Raw genomic sequence first — 17500 nt, forward strand, 5'->3', positions numbered from 1 at the left:
TATTGTTTGTGTCTGTGTTTCTGTGATTTTATTTCTCCAGCCCAGAGAGAGAGAGAGAGAGAGAGAGAGAGAGAGAGAGAGAGAGAGAAGCTAAAACTTCCCAACAAATTATATAGAAAGTATGCAATCTATGAAAAGGCTAACAACACTTAACAAACCGTTATTAAATTTTCAGAGTTCTCAGTAAGAATTGCAGGATGCAAAAGAGAACCACCTTCCATTCTCCCTCGGCGAAAGAAATACGTGCATTAAGTCAGCTTGGAAGAACTTTGCTTGCCTTAGGTCAGATCCCAGTTCTGGATGTGACATCTACGAACCTTGAGATTGTGGTAAAATAAAACACCTTTGCCTCGGCAGAGAAAAAAAATGAAATAGTAAAATAACAGATCAGCGCTCATGGCCTAGGGCAGGCATGACGTCACGAGATTTCCACCGCTAGGAAATCCAGAGATGCACCATTTCGATTTTCCTACAGTGATTTCTCGAGATGTTTGTAAGAGCTATTGCACTAGAATTCAGTTCTGGTTCAAGGTCATTATTACCAGGGCATAGAGACCAATGTAGTTTTGTAAGAGTTTATTAAAAAAGTATGAACTATACCGAGAAAAAAGGGCTCTTGATGGAACTAACTGAGGCCAGATAAAAAAAGCTTCCATATATTGTTTCATAACGAAGAGACCAAACATTCAGGTAGACGACATTTTCTGTATTTTGTTCGATAGTCTGTCAATGTCGTTGTGGATTAGTCTTTGGATTGAACACGAGAGCTTGTGGTTACTGGTGTATACGAGTATATCCGCATTGGTAAAGACATTGTCATTTCACCCCTGGTCTGTATAAAATAAACTCTCAGATAAACTGTTTGGTCCAACTTTTTTTTTTTGTGGGAGGGTGGAAGAAAGAATGAAATGCATTGTAATATCGACTGGCCTGAAAAGGTATTACATTAATCATAAAAATGGTTTCTGAAGAATTCTTCCAATTGTCTTCACTGCTTTCAGTTCGATCACAGCAATATCCTGAGGTTTCATTATGTTTACAACAAGTTTCGCCTGTTATAGTGATTTCTTCTTATGAAGCATCTGTAGGTTATATCTGGAGCTCAATCACTGATGATGATTATCTGAATAATTATTGTTAGTGATAGGCTTCTAAAATAATTTCGCAAGTGGAATCGAGTTCCAGTATAGTTGATGCAGAAAAATTCTAATGTTAACGAGCTGACGCAGTAATAGTTTTGTCATATTAGCCCTTAAAAACTACGGAAAATATATAGATTCTTCACATCTAATAAAAGTATTAGATCGCCGTGAAGTTTTGTAACAGCGAAATGATGAAAAGCACTTTAGGAAGGAAAGTCGCCACATCTTAATATTATCGTCATGAAGTGTTGTAAGAGCGTAAGGATGAACACGATCCCTTATTCACTGCTCTAACATTGCGTAAAGAAAACCGAACAGTTCGCGTGGGATGAGTTCTTTCGAAATCCAAATCGGCTTGACTTTCACATCTGATCAACGGCTTTCAGTGAAGTATTGTGAATTGCCAGCAAGCTTCCGATATGATAACTAGCATCTTACTGTACATCCATATTATGGCAACGAAAGCCACAAATCAATTCCAAAATAAAGGATGAGAAACAAGTGTGGCAACGCAAGCTACGATTTGGAAATTTTGGCGGGTACTAACGGCGGGAAATCGAAGACAAGTTAGTTACGTTAGGCGCGCTAAGGCCGGGAATGGGTATTGGCCGAATAAAATCGCATCCAGAACATGCAGTTTTCTTATTTCTTTTTGTAATGCAGAGTTTACTTTGTTATTACTGATTGGTCGTCTGCCAGATGTGTGCCGGTTTCAACTGCCTACGACTGGGAAGCCATTATGAAGTGGAAAGTATTGTGACGTCCTTGCGGTTCCGTGGTCTGTCATGTAACTCAAAAGGAACTAGTCCGTAGATTACGCAAATTACGGATCACATTTAAACGTCCACATAGGGGTTCCATGAGAAAGCGCTTTTACCCAGGAATGTCATGATGCAATAAGGATGAGAAAGCTTCAAGTAAAATGAAGTCAGCAAAGGCAAGATGGAGATTTTTCCTTCGAAAACTAAATTTATGTTCTGTTCTCCATCTTGCTTAATTAAAGCAACGGGTCACATTTTTGTTGTAAAAGCAAAATCCCTTTTAAAGAATGGCGTGATGCTTCGATACTGAGATGGTGTGTCTTCAGGTACATGACATTTACTTCCTCTTACTGTATTTATTCATTTCCTGTTTTTACTGACAGTTGTAGTAACGAACTTCGAGGTGCATGACTGGAATTTCTGATCTTAAAATAATTACCGGTAATTTTTGCTACATCATTATATGACATGGAGAATATTGTATAATTTTTTTATTTACTTCTAAACAATACTGCAAAAATCAGTGATGACAAGAACTGTAGAGATTGTGTAGATTTGAATTAGGCCAGTTGCTTTTTCATTTTATGGAGAAAAAAATAGCAAATCACGGTGAGGATGTAAATCCAAAGACCCAGATAACTATTGAATTTAATAAGTTAAAATGACAAGAATTGTTGAGTGCCGTTTCTCTGCCCTGAGAGGAGATCACCCTGAGGGTATCTCGGAGTGCCGGCACCACTTCCTCTCCACCGAAATTCACTTCACCATACATAAAGGACCTACAATTAAGGAAATCATTATTGAAATAAATTTATTGTGGGAAAATAATTTAATATTAAATTTAACGTAAATAGCAAGAAATTCTGCAAGCCTTAACAAAGAACTAGCTTCGTGTAATTACGTCAATTTCGTAAATGTAAAGTAGTAACTATGTAAAGAATAAATGTCAATTACGTAGGAAAATTTCTCATTTAAAACGAAATACTAATGGTTTGTAAACAACAGGCACAAGTTAAATGGTAACTATAATGATCGAGTCCTTTAGTTTTTATCGACAGAGCATTCATACTGAGCCTGCGCAAAAACTCTCAACTGACTTACGTTCCGTAAGATGCTGGTCTTCAAAATGCTATACAGTAAAGGCAAGATGACAAAGCCAATGTTTCATGGGTCGCCTTCCTCCGCCCTCCAAATCTCTTCACTCGGCCTTGGCGGAGGTTACTGCTCCATGTCTGCTAAACCTTTCCAAAATACAAAGACTATCCAGAAAATCTAGATGGGTTTGATGAAACTCCGCTCTGGACTGGAATCTGAACTCTGAAGTGGACCGGGCTGGACTCCTGAACAGAAAAAACAATGTAACTCCAAGGCAGAATCGGTACATATTCAACTGCCAAACAGTCAGTTTCAAGAGCTATCCAGCTCAATAGTAAACAAACAAATTCGTAAATTACCTTATTACCATTAAACCATTGCCTCTAGTTCAAACCATCACGAAAGTAAACAAAAGACTTATACTCTATTTTTGAATACAAATAAGAAAAATAAACAAAAAAGTATAAAGATATTTCTTTACATTCCACACCCAAGGTTCTACATTTATCACCAGAGAAATCTAGTCTTTATGCACGGGTTGGTACAAGGCCAAGTTAATGTAATTACTCTGAAATATTTTATCAGAAATTTACTCTACATACAGTTGTATCCTTATTAAGTAGCAAAGTACATACTGTGTATATGTATATGTATATATATATATATATATATATATATATATATATATATATATATATATATATTTATTTATTATATATTTATTTATATTATATATATCTATATACTAAGAAACCACAAAAATAAGCCCGTGATTTTGTTTGTTACCTGGAGCCACTTGGGAAGTTCAAAAATGAAACGACAGAGTGCCAAGTATTTTCGTGTATTTTAACACATCTTTGTGCCCCGAAGATGTGTTAAAATACTCGAAAGTACTTTGAACTTTCAAGTGGCTTCAGCTAATATATATATATATATATATATATATATATATATATATATATATATATATATATATATATATATATATTTGTGTGTGTATATACATGTATATATAGGTATATATAAACACACTATATATACATATATGCGTACTATGAAAGATCTGTGTATTAGATCAACCCCATCCCACACACACACAGTTCTTTATTGGAGGGGTGGGTAGAGCTCTCGGCTAGCACGCTGTTGGCCCAGCGTTCAACTCTCCAACCGGCCAATGAAGAATTAGAGGAATTTATTTCTGGTGATAGAAATTCATTTCTCGTCACAGTTGGTTCTTAGCCACGTAAAATAAATCTAATCCTTTGGGCCAGCCCTAGGAGAGCTGTTAACCAGCTCAGTGGGCTGGTTAAACTAGGTATACGTTTTTCCACACACACACACTCTCTCTCTCTCTCACACACACACACAACCACACACAACGCCCCCTACCCCCACCCCCTACGGTTGCCATCCGGCCTTCATCCACAAAATTATCATACCCACGATTGGCCTTTGGCTTCGATGTAAGAATAGGTAAAATAGTATGATTACCCGGCTGGGTACTCTTTTACAACAGTGAGCGAGATTCTCTCATTTTTTGGTGACGTCGGCAAACAATTTTTTTTTTTTTTTTTTTTTTTTTTAGTAAAGTGTTAAAAAGATACCTCCTGTTTCAACAAAGTTTCTGTCAATTTGACCCCGTACGAGGGTAATGCCGTCAGTGGACCTCACGCGGTGCACTGTAAACATAACTTAGGGTTCTTCGCAGCGTCCCTTCGGCCCTTAGCTGCAACCCCTTCCATTCCTTTTGCTGTGCTTCCGTCCATATTGTCATCCTTCCATCTTGCTTCCCACCCTCTCCTAACAGTTGTTTCATGGTGTAACTGCGAGGTTTTCCTCCTGTTACACCTTTGAAACCTTTTCACTCTCGATTTTCCTTTCAGCTCTGAATGACCTCATGGTTCCCAGCGCTGGGCCTTTGGCCTAAATTTTATATTCCATTCCATCCAGTCAGTTTGATTTCTTCTTTACTAAAATTGTCGTAAGTTAGTACCCGTTGCTCCTCGCTTTATTGTAGTGGTTTATGGGCGTGATCACGTTTTGGTTGCTATCATAGTTATCAGTACGTGCTTGGACATACGGACTCCTGTAATAAGTCTGCTTGGCGGTCACTTACAACCCATAGAAGCCTTATATTTATGTATAATCATGAATGGGTCTTTTCCGTCATGCTCCGACCATAAGCTGCGCAGTTCGTCGCGGCAGAAAAGCTTGTAATTACAAAGGTGTATTTTTAAAATTTAATTTTTTACGCCTTTCTAAGATTACGGAAGGGGGGCGGTTGCTTTTGAAGGACAGATTTTTTTTTTTTATTTACGTAACTGTATTCTTTAAGAACACCATCTTTAGGCTGGGAATCTACCTATTCCCGTAGAGAAATTTAATAATATATATTTAGTATGTTGAAGATTTTTATATACTTGCGTATTGCGTGCGAGACGTAACCTAAAATAGGAAACAAACCCTGTATTACCTGGGTCACTTCCAGTGAAGCAATTAGCGTCAACCTTTCCACACTAATGTCAACCCGTCAGTAGCTGTGTCACTGAGAGTGAGGACCTCATCAAATTAGGTCGTTTACAGACTACCACAGCGTTAACTTGTCAAATGGCTGTCGTAACGGAAGAGTAACAGACGAACAACGCACTGCTTTTGTGTGGATATGTTATATGATGCTTAATGACGCGTAAAATACACGAATATATATTTTTGAACAGTTACGAAACAAAATCTTCTCATCCGTATTAGTAATAGCATTAGATAGGAAGAACATTACCTTTGATAAATAGCATCAAGCTTTTATTTTCACGAAGTTGATGTGCTGCTAAAACCATTATTATTATTATTATTATTATTATTATTATTATTATTATTATTATTTTTTCAGGATCCGCATGGTTACGTAATAAGGCGCTGGGTCTCCATCTACCCAACTATAGGTACGTATAAGAGAATTAAAAATAGCAAAAGTGCCACCAGGTAGATTTAATGTATTATTATTATTATTATTATTATTATTATTATTATTGGATACTCTCACAGAATACAATGCTAATGTAGAAAAAAGTATAAAAACGAAATGAAACATAATTAGATTTAAAAAATAAACATGTATTAACAAAAGCACAAATAGCACTACATTTTCAAGACAACGTACACCGCTAAAAGAAAATAAACAGTGAGATCAATTACTATGAACTGTGATACGCATTTATACCGAACGACAAACAATTCCAAGTTTCAAGCATGAGAATAACAAGCGAAACAAACACACATCTCAAAATCATGAGGAAATATATATATATATATATATATATATATATATATATATATATATATATATATATATACTGTATATAATATATGTAATATATATGTATATTTATATATATATATATATATATATATATATATATATATATATATATATATATATATATATATATATATATATATATATATAATATATATATATATATAATGTATATGTGTGTGAAGATAGATTGGTCACTATTACTAATGTCACAGCATTATTTGTAGAATATGTTTCTTTAGTAAATGAGCTGTGCTTTATGTGCTGTATACAATCAGTTCAGTTTTCATCTTTTCGCTTAGCACATGAAAGATGCAGCCATGTAAGTTCTTCACTTGGTTTATCGTTAAGCAGTTATATTTCATATACATTCCAATTGCATTTTATATTTATTTGAATTATGAATAATTTCAAATTTGGTGAGCAATTTCATCACTGCAGTCGTAGCGTTATTTGTTTATACTCTTTGAAAAGTTGTATTGTTCCGGTTACATGTGTGCATGATTTCATTACTATCATGGAGTGATTCTTCACTTGACATTCATAAATCGACTCGATTTATGAATGCATTGCGTCCGGTGTCGCCTTTCTCCTTAATCACAGGTGTGTTCCAACGATCCGATATATGTAAATGAATGGCGTCCGGTCTCACCTTTCCCCATGATTACAGGTGTGTTCGTACGATCCGATTCATGTAAATGAATGGTATTCGGTCTCACCTTTCCCCTTAATCACAGGTGTGTTCGTACGATCCGATTTATGTAAATGAATGGCGTCCGGTCTCACCTTTCCCCATGATTACAGGTGTGATCGAACGATCCGATTACAGGTGTGATCGAACGATCCGATTTATGTAAATGAATGGCGTCCGGTCTCACCTTTCCCCATGATTACAGGTGTGATCGAACGATCCGATTTATGTAAATGAATGGCGTCCGGTCTCACCTTTCCCCATGATTACAGGTGTGATCGAACGATCCGATTTATGTAAATGAATGGCGTCCGGTCTCACCTTTCCCCATGATTACAGGTGTGATCGAACGATCCGAATGGCGTTTATGTAAATGAATGGCGTCCGGTCTCACCTTTCCCCATGATTACAGGTGTGATCGAACGATCCGATTTATGTAAATGAATGGCGTCCGGTCTCACCTTTCCCCATGATTACAGGTGTGATCGAACGATCCGATTTATGTAAATGAATGGCGTCCGGTCTCACCTTTCCCCATGATTACAGGTGTGATCGAACGATCCGATTTATGTAAATGATTACAGGTGATCGAAACGATCCGATTTAAATGGCGTCCGGTCTCACCTTTCCCCATGATTACAGGTGTGATTACAGGTGTGAACGATCCGATTTATGTAAATGAATGGCGTCGGTCTCACCTTTCCCCATGATTACAGGTGTGATTTATGTAAATGAATGGTATTCGGTCTCACCGAACGATCCGATTTATGTAATTGAATGAATGGCGCCGTAATGAATCCGGTCTCACCTTTCCCCATGATTACAGGTGTGATCGAACGATCCGATTTATGTAAATGAATGGCGTCCGGATTACAGGTGTGATCGAACGATCCGATTTCCCCATGTAAATGAATGGCGTCCGGTTACTTACAGGTGGATGAACGATCGAACGATGATTACAGGTGTGATGAACGATCCGATTTATGTAAATGAATGGCGTCCGGTCTCACCTTTCCCAATTATTTGAATGGTAAATGAATGGCGTCTGGTCTCACCTTTCCCCATGATTACAGGTGTGATCGAACGATCCGATTTATGTAAATGAATGGCGTCCGGTCTCACCTTTCCCCATGATTACAGGTGTGATCGAACGATCCGATTTATGTAAATGAATGGCGTCCGGTCTCAATGAATGGAACGATCCGATTCATGTCGGTCTCACCTTTCCCGAACGATCCGATTTATGTAATGAATGGCGTCCGGTCTGATTACAGGTGTGATCGAACGATCCGATTTATGTAAATGAATGGCGTCCGGTCTCACCTTTCCCCATGATTACAGGTGTGATCGAACGATCCGATTTATGTAAATGAATGGCGCCCGGTCTCACCTTTCCCCATGATTACAGGTGTGATCGAACGATCCGATTTATGTAAATGAATGGCGTCCGGTCTCACCTTTCCCCATGATTACAGGTTTGATCGAACGATCCGATTTATGTAAATGAATGGCGTCTGGTCTCACCTTTCCCCTTGATTACAGGTGTGATCGAACGATCCGATTTATGTAAATGAATGGCGTCCGGTCTCACCTTTCCCCATGATTACAGGTGTGATCGAACGATCCGATTTATGTAAATGAAATGAATGGCGTCCGGTCTCACCTTTCCAGGTGATTACAGGTGTGATCGACCTTTCCCCATGATTACGATCGATCCGATTTATGTAAATGAATGGCGTCCGGTCTCACCTTTCCCCTTGATTACAGGTGTGTTCGTACGATCCGATTTATGTAAATGAATGGCGTCCGGTCTCACCTTTCCCCATGATTACAGGTGTGATCAAACGATCCGATTTATGTAAATGAATGGCGTCCGATCTCACCTTTCCCCTTAATCACAGGTGTGTTCGAACGATCCGATTTATGTAAATGCGTGGCGTCCGGTCTCACCTTTCCCCTTAATTACAGGTGTGACCGAACGATCCGATTTGTCAGTGAATGGCGTGCGGTCTGACACCTTCTCTTTCCTGTATGATTACAGGTGTGATCGAGCTGAGCACGGGAAGCGCGGTCATCCCCAAAAGAGGGTGGTACCGCGTCAGAGTGGTCACGGCGAGCCAGGTGGACGAGCATCCCTTTTTCCTGACGAAGTACTTCGTCACAAAGTTCGAGGTCAGTCTTCGAGTACGATAAATTTGTATTTTAATAGATGTTTTGGCTTTGTCAGGTGTATTCTGTAGTCTGTTTTAAACAGTCAGATAATTTTTGTATCATTATGTATTATATATACAGTGTATGTATGTATATAAATATTACATATGTTTATATAATATATATATATATATGTACGTATATGTGTATATATATATATATATATATATATAGGATATGAAGTGGTTTATATATATATATATAATTTAGTTATAGTGATATTTTATTTTTTTTTTTTTTTGTAGAAAAAGGTTGTTTACGTATGTGTCTAAGTGAGTTAATTTTACGGTGAAACTGAGTTATAATTAGTTTTGTCTTGCTTGAATTGGCCCTTATGTATAAATACAGGTAAAGCTAGTTTTCCTTTATTAAACTGTAGTAATAATATTATTAGATCATTATCGTTATTATTTATGAATTTATAGGTCCCATGTATTACCGTATGTTAAAACCGTTGAGAAATTGTTGACTTTCATAAAATCATATTCCCTTAAAGCAAGAAAGTTCCTTTAATACAATATTTTATGACATCGAGCGTGTACGGGAATTTTCTCGGCTAGAATAATTTTAGGTTCAATAATATTTTTGTATTGGATTTTTTTAATTGAAAATCTCCATTACTATTGCAATATTTCAATACAGTTTTAAGGAGCAGTACTAATTAGGCATAGAAAGAAATAACCGAAGTCGTAGGGAGAAGCTTTAAAAAACGAGTAGGTAACTTGATATATCCGAAGAAAACCTCTAAACTCAAAATAAATGGGTGCACTCGCCAGGAATCATCTGAGGAAGAAAACATCCCGTAAAAGTCAGTTGAATGCTCACTTCATCTTCTTAACCTCGGCAGACTCACATCGATCTGCCCTACTTCGTCTTATCGAGCGAAGAAAGTGTACGCGGTAGCTTCAACGCTCTCTTCTTGACGTACAAGCCCGTGCCCGGAAATGCCACCATCACCTACAACTTGAAGGAGAAGGACGACAAGAACTTCAGGGAGGTTGCGTCTCAGGTGGTGCCTTACGTAAGTACTGACCTGATGCTTGAGATTTTGGAAGATGAGATTTTTAAGTCAGGGTTGAAAGCATTTCCTTCAGTATGAATCACTGATTCATTTCTGTAAACTGGTGTGACAACAGATTTTGGTCATTGACGCTTAGTTCTATGTACGCATTTCATTGGCGCCCATGATAGTGGCTACGCTAGGAAAGGTTAGGTTATGAGATGTCGAAGTCAGGGTTGAAAGCATATCTTTCAAGATGAATCATAGTCTCATTTCTCCCCATTGGTGTCGCAACTACTTACTGGTATTGACGTTGAGTTCCTATTCACTCATTTAATTGGAATCCATGATAGCAGGTCTCTCTAGGTCAGGTTAGGTTAAATTAGATTTAGGTAGATGTGTTACACCAAAAGCCGTTCCTGTAAATACAGGTTACCAAAGGTCGGGGATGAATTATCCGGCTGGTAATTGGTAGGATTGAGTAAGGTTAGGTAAATTTATGTTAGGTTGAATAAGCATTGGCAGATATGGCCGAGAAAGTCGTAAAGAAAAACCATAGAAGGTAGAAAGAAAAGACAGTGGAGAACTCTCATCTCGCGCCACATCCCTTTAAGAAAATCTAACGTAGAAACAATGATGATGATGATTGACTCACGGAATGCATAGTTAATTCTTTTCATTCGATAGGCGAATTTCTTTTACATCAAACAAAAAAGGAAAAAAAAAACTCATAGTTGGTTACCGTCTCATCTCTTCCCACCAGCAATGTTACGAAACTTTCTAGCGTAGTAGATGAAAGAATAAGAATTCTTGTTGCCCAGCCCCCAAGGCAAAATGCATTCGCAACTTCGCTAAAATTCATCTGCTAACCATCAGTGGTTTGTTTTCTTAAACATCGTTTCAAAATGTACGCCAATATTTTGCCTGATTGTCTAGAATTTGGCTTCTTCTTGATGAAAGGCACACGTAATCGTGAGACTATACTTATACATGTATAAGCAGAGAATCCACCAGAAAAATGAAATAGGTAGAATAGGCGCCTCGAAGGTACTCGTTCATTAAGAAACCATCCTCAGAATGGAAAGTGGAAAGGGAAAAGGTGAGTTAGGGAGTTAAGGTACGAAAATTTCATCAAATCAAAACTCAACATTAACATTAATAGCAGTAAAATTACTGCATAGAAATTATTTTTAGTACAGAACTGCTGATGATAACGAGAAAAAAAAGGTAACTCTGTCAACACCATTAAAGTATTCCAAATTGCAAGTCATAGAACAATTAATACAAGTTTGACTCTCAGCTGACACTGACTTACCTTGAAGTTCATTTCACTGGCAACTAATGAGTTTATAAAGACCGGGGCTAGGATTTAAAACATACTGACAGTGAAATATTTGATAAGGCTGAATCTTTAATATTTCTTCAAGCAGTTTCATTGCGAAATGATTTACCTGCTGAAATTCCCTGTCGTTCAGTGGTTAAATCCACTCACCCACACACATAAAGCATTTGGCATGTTTTGTCCATTCTGAACGAGTAGTGTTATTGGACCTCGCGAGTGTTCTTCAATGCGGTTAACCATCCTTTAGAAGTATGACCTAGATACTTTTCCATAATTCTCTTTATATAGAACAGCATAAGCACAACCACGGTTTTTGCTTTGGGGGATACTTAATGAGGAAATCTTTAACAGTACCGTGATTCTTAGGGGAAAAAAACTGTCTCAGATCTATACGGTAATTCTTGTTTTTGAAGAAGTTATAGTTTTATTGTTAAAATTAATTCCCATGCAAAATGCTCCACTTTTTTAAAGTAGAGAAATTCTTCATAATGTTGTCAGTTAATAGTGCACAATATTTCAGCTATACTGGGTGATAAAAGCCGCTGCTTTGTCGTGCAAATACTCGTAGTTCTAACGTTCTTTTATGCCATTTGTACGTACTACCATGTCTATACAATTAATCAATTTGAAAGTGCAGAGTTCATTGTTTTTTATCTTCAGCTATTTCAGTAGTTTTTCCTGTTAATACATCAACGCACAGTACATAGATTTGGTTTGGTTTAAAAGGTGCGTGATTTAAAGCTAGATCACTGTTTTTTTTTTTTTTTTTTTGTCCTGCTACACCCTGAAAGTAAAATTTATATATAGGGTAGAGTGTGTGTATATATATGTATAATATATACACACACACACATATATATATATATATATATATATATATATATATATATATATATATATATATATATATATATATATATACATATATATGTATGTATATATAAATGTGTGTTGTGTATATATATATCTATATATATATAAGAAAAAAAAGTTCCCAATTTCAGATACCTAACCATAAACCAGACCCAAATAAAAAAAAGAGACAGAACAGCACTGCACATCAACAATGCAACGCCAACCACGAAACCTCAAAGCCTTCTCACTCAATAATTCCCTTCAAATAAAAAAAAAGTTGAAAAATTCTCAGGACCTCACCAATTTCCATCACTGATCTCACTGACAGGCCGAGGGACCGTACGAGTTCGAGTTGCCCATGGGAATTCTGAGGAAGAACGCCAAGGATTCCGATTTGGGCGACGCAGAGGTCAAAGTTCGAGTGGCTTTCTTCCATCCGTTCCAGATTCATACCATCAAAGCTTTCGCCACGTGAGTGTCTGGAGAGAGAGAGAGAGAGAGAGAGAGAGAGAGAGAGAGAGAGAGAGAGAGAGAGAAACTGAAAAATTAGTACCAAGGAGATAGGTAGATAATAGAGACTGTAATAAGATTTACCGAAAATGAAGATAGTACAAGTAGAAACGAATAGACAGAGACTGAAAAATTGTTGTCATACGAATAGTAAGGAGACAGATAGATAATAGATAAACTGTAATGAGGTTTACCAAGAAGACAGATAGATGCAAGTAGGCAGTGTGATAAGGTTTACCAAGAGAATGGATAAATAATAGACAGATACACTAATAAGGTTGCCATGTGAGTTCCAGGAATGCAGAGCGATCAACAAACAAATTGTAACCTGCCTGCCATGTGACTTACCAGGAATAAATAAAATATGAGTACAGTCTGTAAAATGAGGTATGAAACGTAAACATCTTTTTCTCCTTTACAAACAGCACACGTATCATTAATCCTGACGTGAAACTCGAGTTCTTGGGAGCCTCTCCGATCGTCTTCAAGCCAGGAATGTCCCTGAAATCTGCTGTAAGTATCCTGAGAAGCAATGTATCCTGGTATGAAAGTATCTCAAGATCAGCTTCAAAAATTTATTCCTAACCTGCAGCGTTAGGATGTGGAAATTACGTCCCTGAAATCTGCTGTAAGTATCCTAAAGTATCCTGAGAAGTAATGTATCCTGGTGTGAAGGTAAGTATCCAAAAAACAGCGACATGTATCTTCAAAAATGTGTTCCTAACCCACAATGTAAGTATCTGTAAACAGATAGTAGATAGTTTAAAGTTAGTGTATTTTGAAATGAGTATCACTAATTATGTTGTATTCTGTAAACCGTAATAAGTATCTACGAATATGTATTATTCCGAAATTTTAAGAAAAGTATCCTGCAATCCGAGTCAAGCATACTTAAATCCCCACTAAATATTTGTAAATGTACAATATCCTAAGATACAAAACTTTACCTGAATCGATAATGAGAATTCTTGTAGTCTTAGATATAAAATATATTTACAGGAAACACGTATTATGAATTAATGTCTTGTAGCCATATTCATAATAATGGTTATGTAGACATTTTGAGGGGTCCATTTCAAAATGGAAATAGGTTAATTTTGTAATTTCATAAGTAACATTAAATTAAGAAAATAAGTCAGCAAGGGAAGATCTATGTAAAGAAAAAACTGCGTCCACTGTTATCAGAACTAGCCTTCCCAGTCATTTATTTATTATTCAGTCTTTTTTTAAGACGCTATTCCTTTTTATGCTTTAAAGACTAATTAATTTGCTAATTTAAAGACTAATTAATTTTCTGCTAGAAAGACTAAATCAATCTTGGCTTTTCTCTTCAGGTAAGTGTTAGGTACCACGACCTGGAACCGCTGGAAGAAGAACGCCTGGAAGCCTCTTCGTTAACCATCACGCCTTCAGTAACGCTTAAATCAGGTTCCGTACAAGCCCTCACTAAGGTAATTTTCTCTCTCTCTCTCTCTCTCTCTCTCTCTCTCTCTCTCTCTCTCTCTCTCTCTCTCTCTCTCTCTCTCATAGGTAATGATTCCAATGTAAATGACTTCGTGAATTTGTACTTGGGCTGCAAAATAATTCAGTTGTATTTATAATCAGTAATCTAGAGTGAGAATTTTTTTGCTGTAGTATAGGAACTTGATCACAAACAGCGGATCCTAATTAGAATGTGTTGTATTTTTAATGTGTTTATTTTAAATGATTACAGTTTAACTTGCAGTAATTAAAAAATAACATGCAAGGGAGCTCAGATTGTATCGACTAATTACCAACCAGTAAGGCTATTTCGTGAAGAAAGCTACTTAGACATTGCTTCATATTACGAAGGTTTTTTGGAACTGATACAGTTTTGCGCCTCCTCCTCTCTGATCAGACTTGGCAGTCAACTAAAGAGCTTTTGCGACTTATCTTTGATACAATTTGATCATTTGCTTTTGGCGAGATTTTGCCATCTACGTTTGATCAAGATATATTCCTTACTTAGAATTTAATAACTCAATTACTTAATTAGTATATTTTAAACTGCTACCCCGGGTATAGTTTTGCAACTTACGCTTGATAAAATCTAGTAGCATTCTACCTTTGCTAAAATGCAATATACTGTCGTTGGTGAAATATGCCTGTGATAGTTATCATGGCCCCTGATTTTGGTAAAATGCCAAAGAACCCTGCGCAAGGTAGAACTCAGTGATCTACCTGCATTAAAATGTCATAAGCTATTGGTCTATTTGTGGTCAAGTAAATACGTCTTTGGTAAAGTTATGATAGCCTTTGATTTTGGCAGAACTTACTGATCTACCTGTAATAAATATAATCTACTTTTGTTGTGTCTATAGTCAAGTAAAGTAAATACGCCTTTAGTGAAGTTATATCCTCTGACTTTGGTAAAATGTTAGAGTTTACCAACGGTAAAATTTACTTGTCTACCTTCATTAAAATGTCATAATCTACCTTTGGTCAAATAAAAAAAAACGCATCATTGGTGAATGCTGGAGTAGTCTACCCTTGGTAGGATCCAATGATCGACTAGTGCTAAAATAGCACAATCTACCTGTGGCCAAATCGAATACTCCGTCTACCCTTGGTAGAATTCAGTGGTCGACCAGTGCTAAAATACCACTATCTACCTTTGGTCATGTCGAAACTCCACCATTTGTGAAATCGAATTATCCACCCCACGTCAGGGTTACTTATCTCCGACCTTGGATGACCTCAGGTTGTTGTCCGGCCGCGGAAGGAGTTGAAACACTGGAGAGATCTGCTGAATGAGGGCGTGCTGTCCGCTAACGCCACGCAGGAGGTCACAGCCCACCTGATGGAGTCCTTCGTCCACCACAATGGTTTCGACAGATACCGCAGTCACGGCATTTTAGAGTAAGGCCACTCGAGGATGATATTATTATTATTATTATTATTATTATTATTATTGGAGAAATAAATTCCCGGTTAAACTGAAAAGGAAAATCGTACTGTAGGGTAAGTTCACTGGAGGATTATTATTATTATTATTATTATTATTATTATTATTATTATTATTATTATTATTATTATTATTATTATTGGAGAAACAATTCCCCAGTTTTACCTGAAAAGGGAAATCGTGCAGATTACACAATTGTGGATTTGTTTCTCCAATTTAAGAATCACCCTACAATTTTTTTTAATTGATATATTATAATAATACTCGTTATCATTATTATTTTCATTCAACAATGAGCAATTTCCCTCCACCCTAGAAGATAGAAAAGAGATGTATACTATCTCTCTCTTTCCTTTCATTATTCATCAGTAAAATACAGGATGAACCTTTTGTGTAGGAAATTTCATCATTAGTTGCTGCTTCTGCCCACACAGAAGACTCACCAGCAGCACATCAAATCGACCCCCTCCCCACACTGTTCATGCTTTCTGCCTTGCTCATGGTTATTAAGGCTCCTCAGTATTATAATCTTTTATCGTTATTAATCGGTTTCCATTTGTCCAGCAGATCGGTTCCATTATTATAAGATATTGCTTTATGTTTTCCTGTACCATAGTTGCATTGTCATAGATTGCGTTGTTCGAAACATTGTTTTTTCCATAAATACTTGAAACTGACTTCAGATCTTGATTATAAAAATCTGTGTTTTAGAATTAGGTTAGGAAAATCAAGGACAACTTCCTCCAGCCTGTAGGAGTGAAGGATTGTATTAGAAATTTTTATAATCAAGATTTTCACACTTTCTGTTAGGCATCGAATTCCTTCTTTAAGTTTTCGTATGACAACATAGTAAGGAAACAGTCTTACTCTGGGCTGTTTGAGGTTTTCCCAAGACTTACATTTTGTGCCTAAATTGTTTGTTATTCTCTAGATCTGAGGGGCTACGGTATTTGAAGCTATGTTTTTCCTATTCATAAACTATTAAGCAAACTTTCAATATTTTCACCTCCATCAGCGCAGCACTATCAAAAACAACTCCCCCCGCCCCTTCTTTCCAGATTCAACATCGACATCCCTAAAGACGCCGTCAGTCTTCTCCTGTCGGCGACGTACGAGGACCCTACAGGAAACGCCTCCGAAGTAGCCAAGGGGATTCCAGTCTACTCCCCCGAAGGGCGGTACATCCACCTGACGAGCAGCACAGACCGAGTGAGGGTCGGGGAGTTCGCCGTCTTCCACGTCAGGGCGAATTTCCACATGACGAAGTTCCAGTACATGGTGAGTGACTTGTTTCCTTGCTGTTTACATCATGGAGGACGGCTGGAAAAGTATGTGTCTATGTCAACAAGGGCGAAACTATTATTACAATAAGGAATAAATGATCCTTAGTTTGAAAATGCGACATAGATTTCGGAAAATGAATTCCCTGGATGAACAACAAATCTTTCTTTGATTCATTTTACTGTAATGGACTTCGACACTGAATATTATAACATTGTTTTCGGATAAATTCCGTTCGTTTAAATGTTAAGTCTTTTGATATTTTTTTTTCTCGTGTATAACTTATGGTATCGTAACACAAGACTCCGATTTTATGTGCCAACGAAATTATTTTGGTAAAAGTCGGGCATTGACAATCACTACTGGAAAGGAG

The 17500-nt window shown here is 37.1% G+C and overlaps 1 protein-coding gene across 1 annotated transcript in view; it reads left to right on the forward strand.

Moving 5' to 3' along the window:
• LOC136832330 (CD109 antigen-like) overlaps nt 1-17500 on the forward strand; it is an 80940-nt gene that overhangs the window by 37714 nt on the left and 25726 nt on the right. Inside the window, 8 exon segments of the mRNA XM_067093238.1 lie at nt 5886-5937; nt 9044-9174; nt 10061-10234; nt 12739-12881; nt 13346-13433; nt 14255-14371; nt 15643-15800; nt 16905-17124. Of these exon segments, the coding sequence (XP_066949339.1) occupies nt 5886-5937; nt 9044-9174; nt 10061-10234; nt 12739-12881; nt 13346-13433; nt 14255-14371; nt 15643-15800; nt 16905-17124 (1083 nt within the window).

The sequence above is a fragment of the Macrobrachium rosenbergii genome, chromosome 49 (genome assembly GCF_040412425.1).
Source record: "Macrobrachium rosenbergii isolate ZJJX-2024 chromosome 49, ASM4041242v1, whole genome shotgun sequence".
NCBI lineage: Eukaryota > Metazoa > Arthropoda > Malacostraca > Decapoda > Palaemonidae > Macrobrachium > Macrobrachium rosenbergii.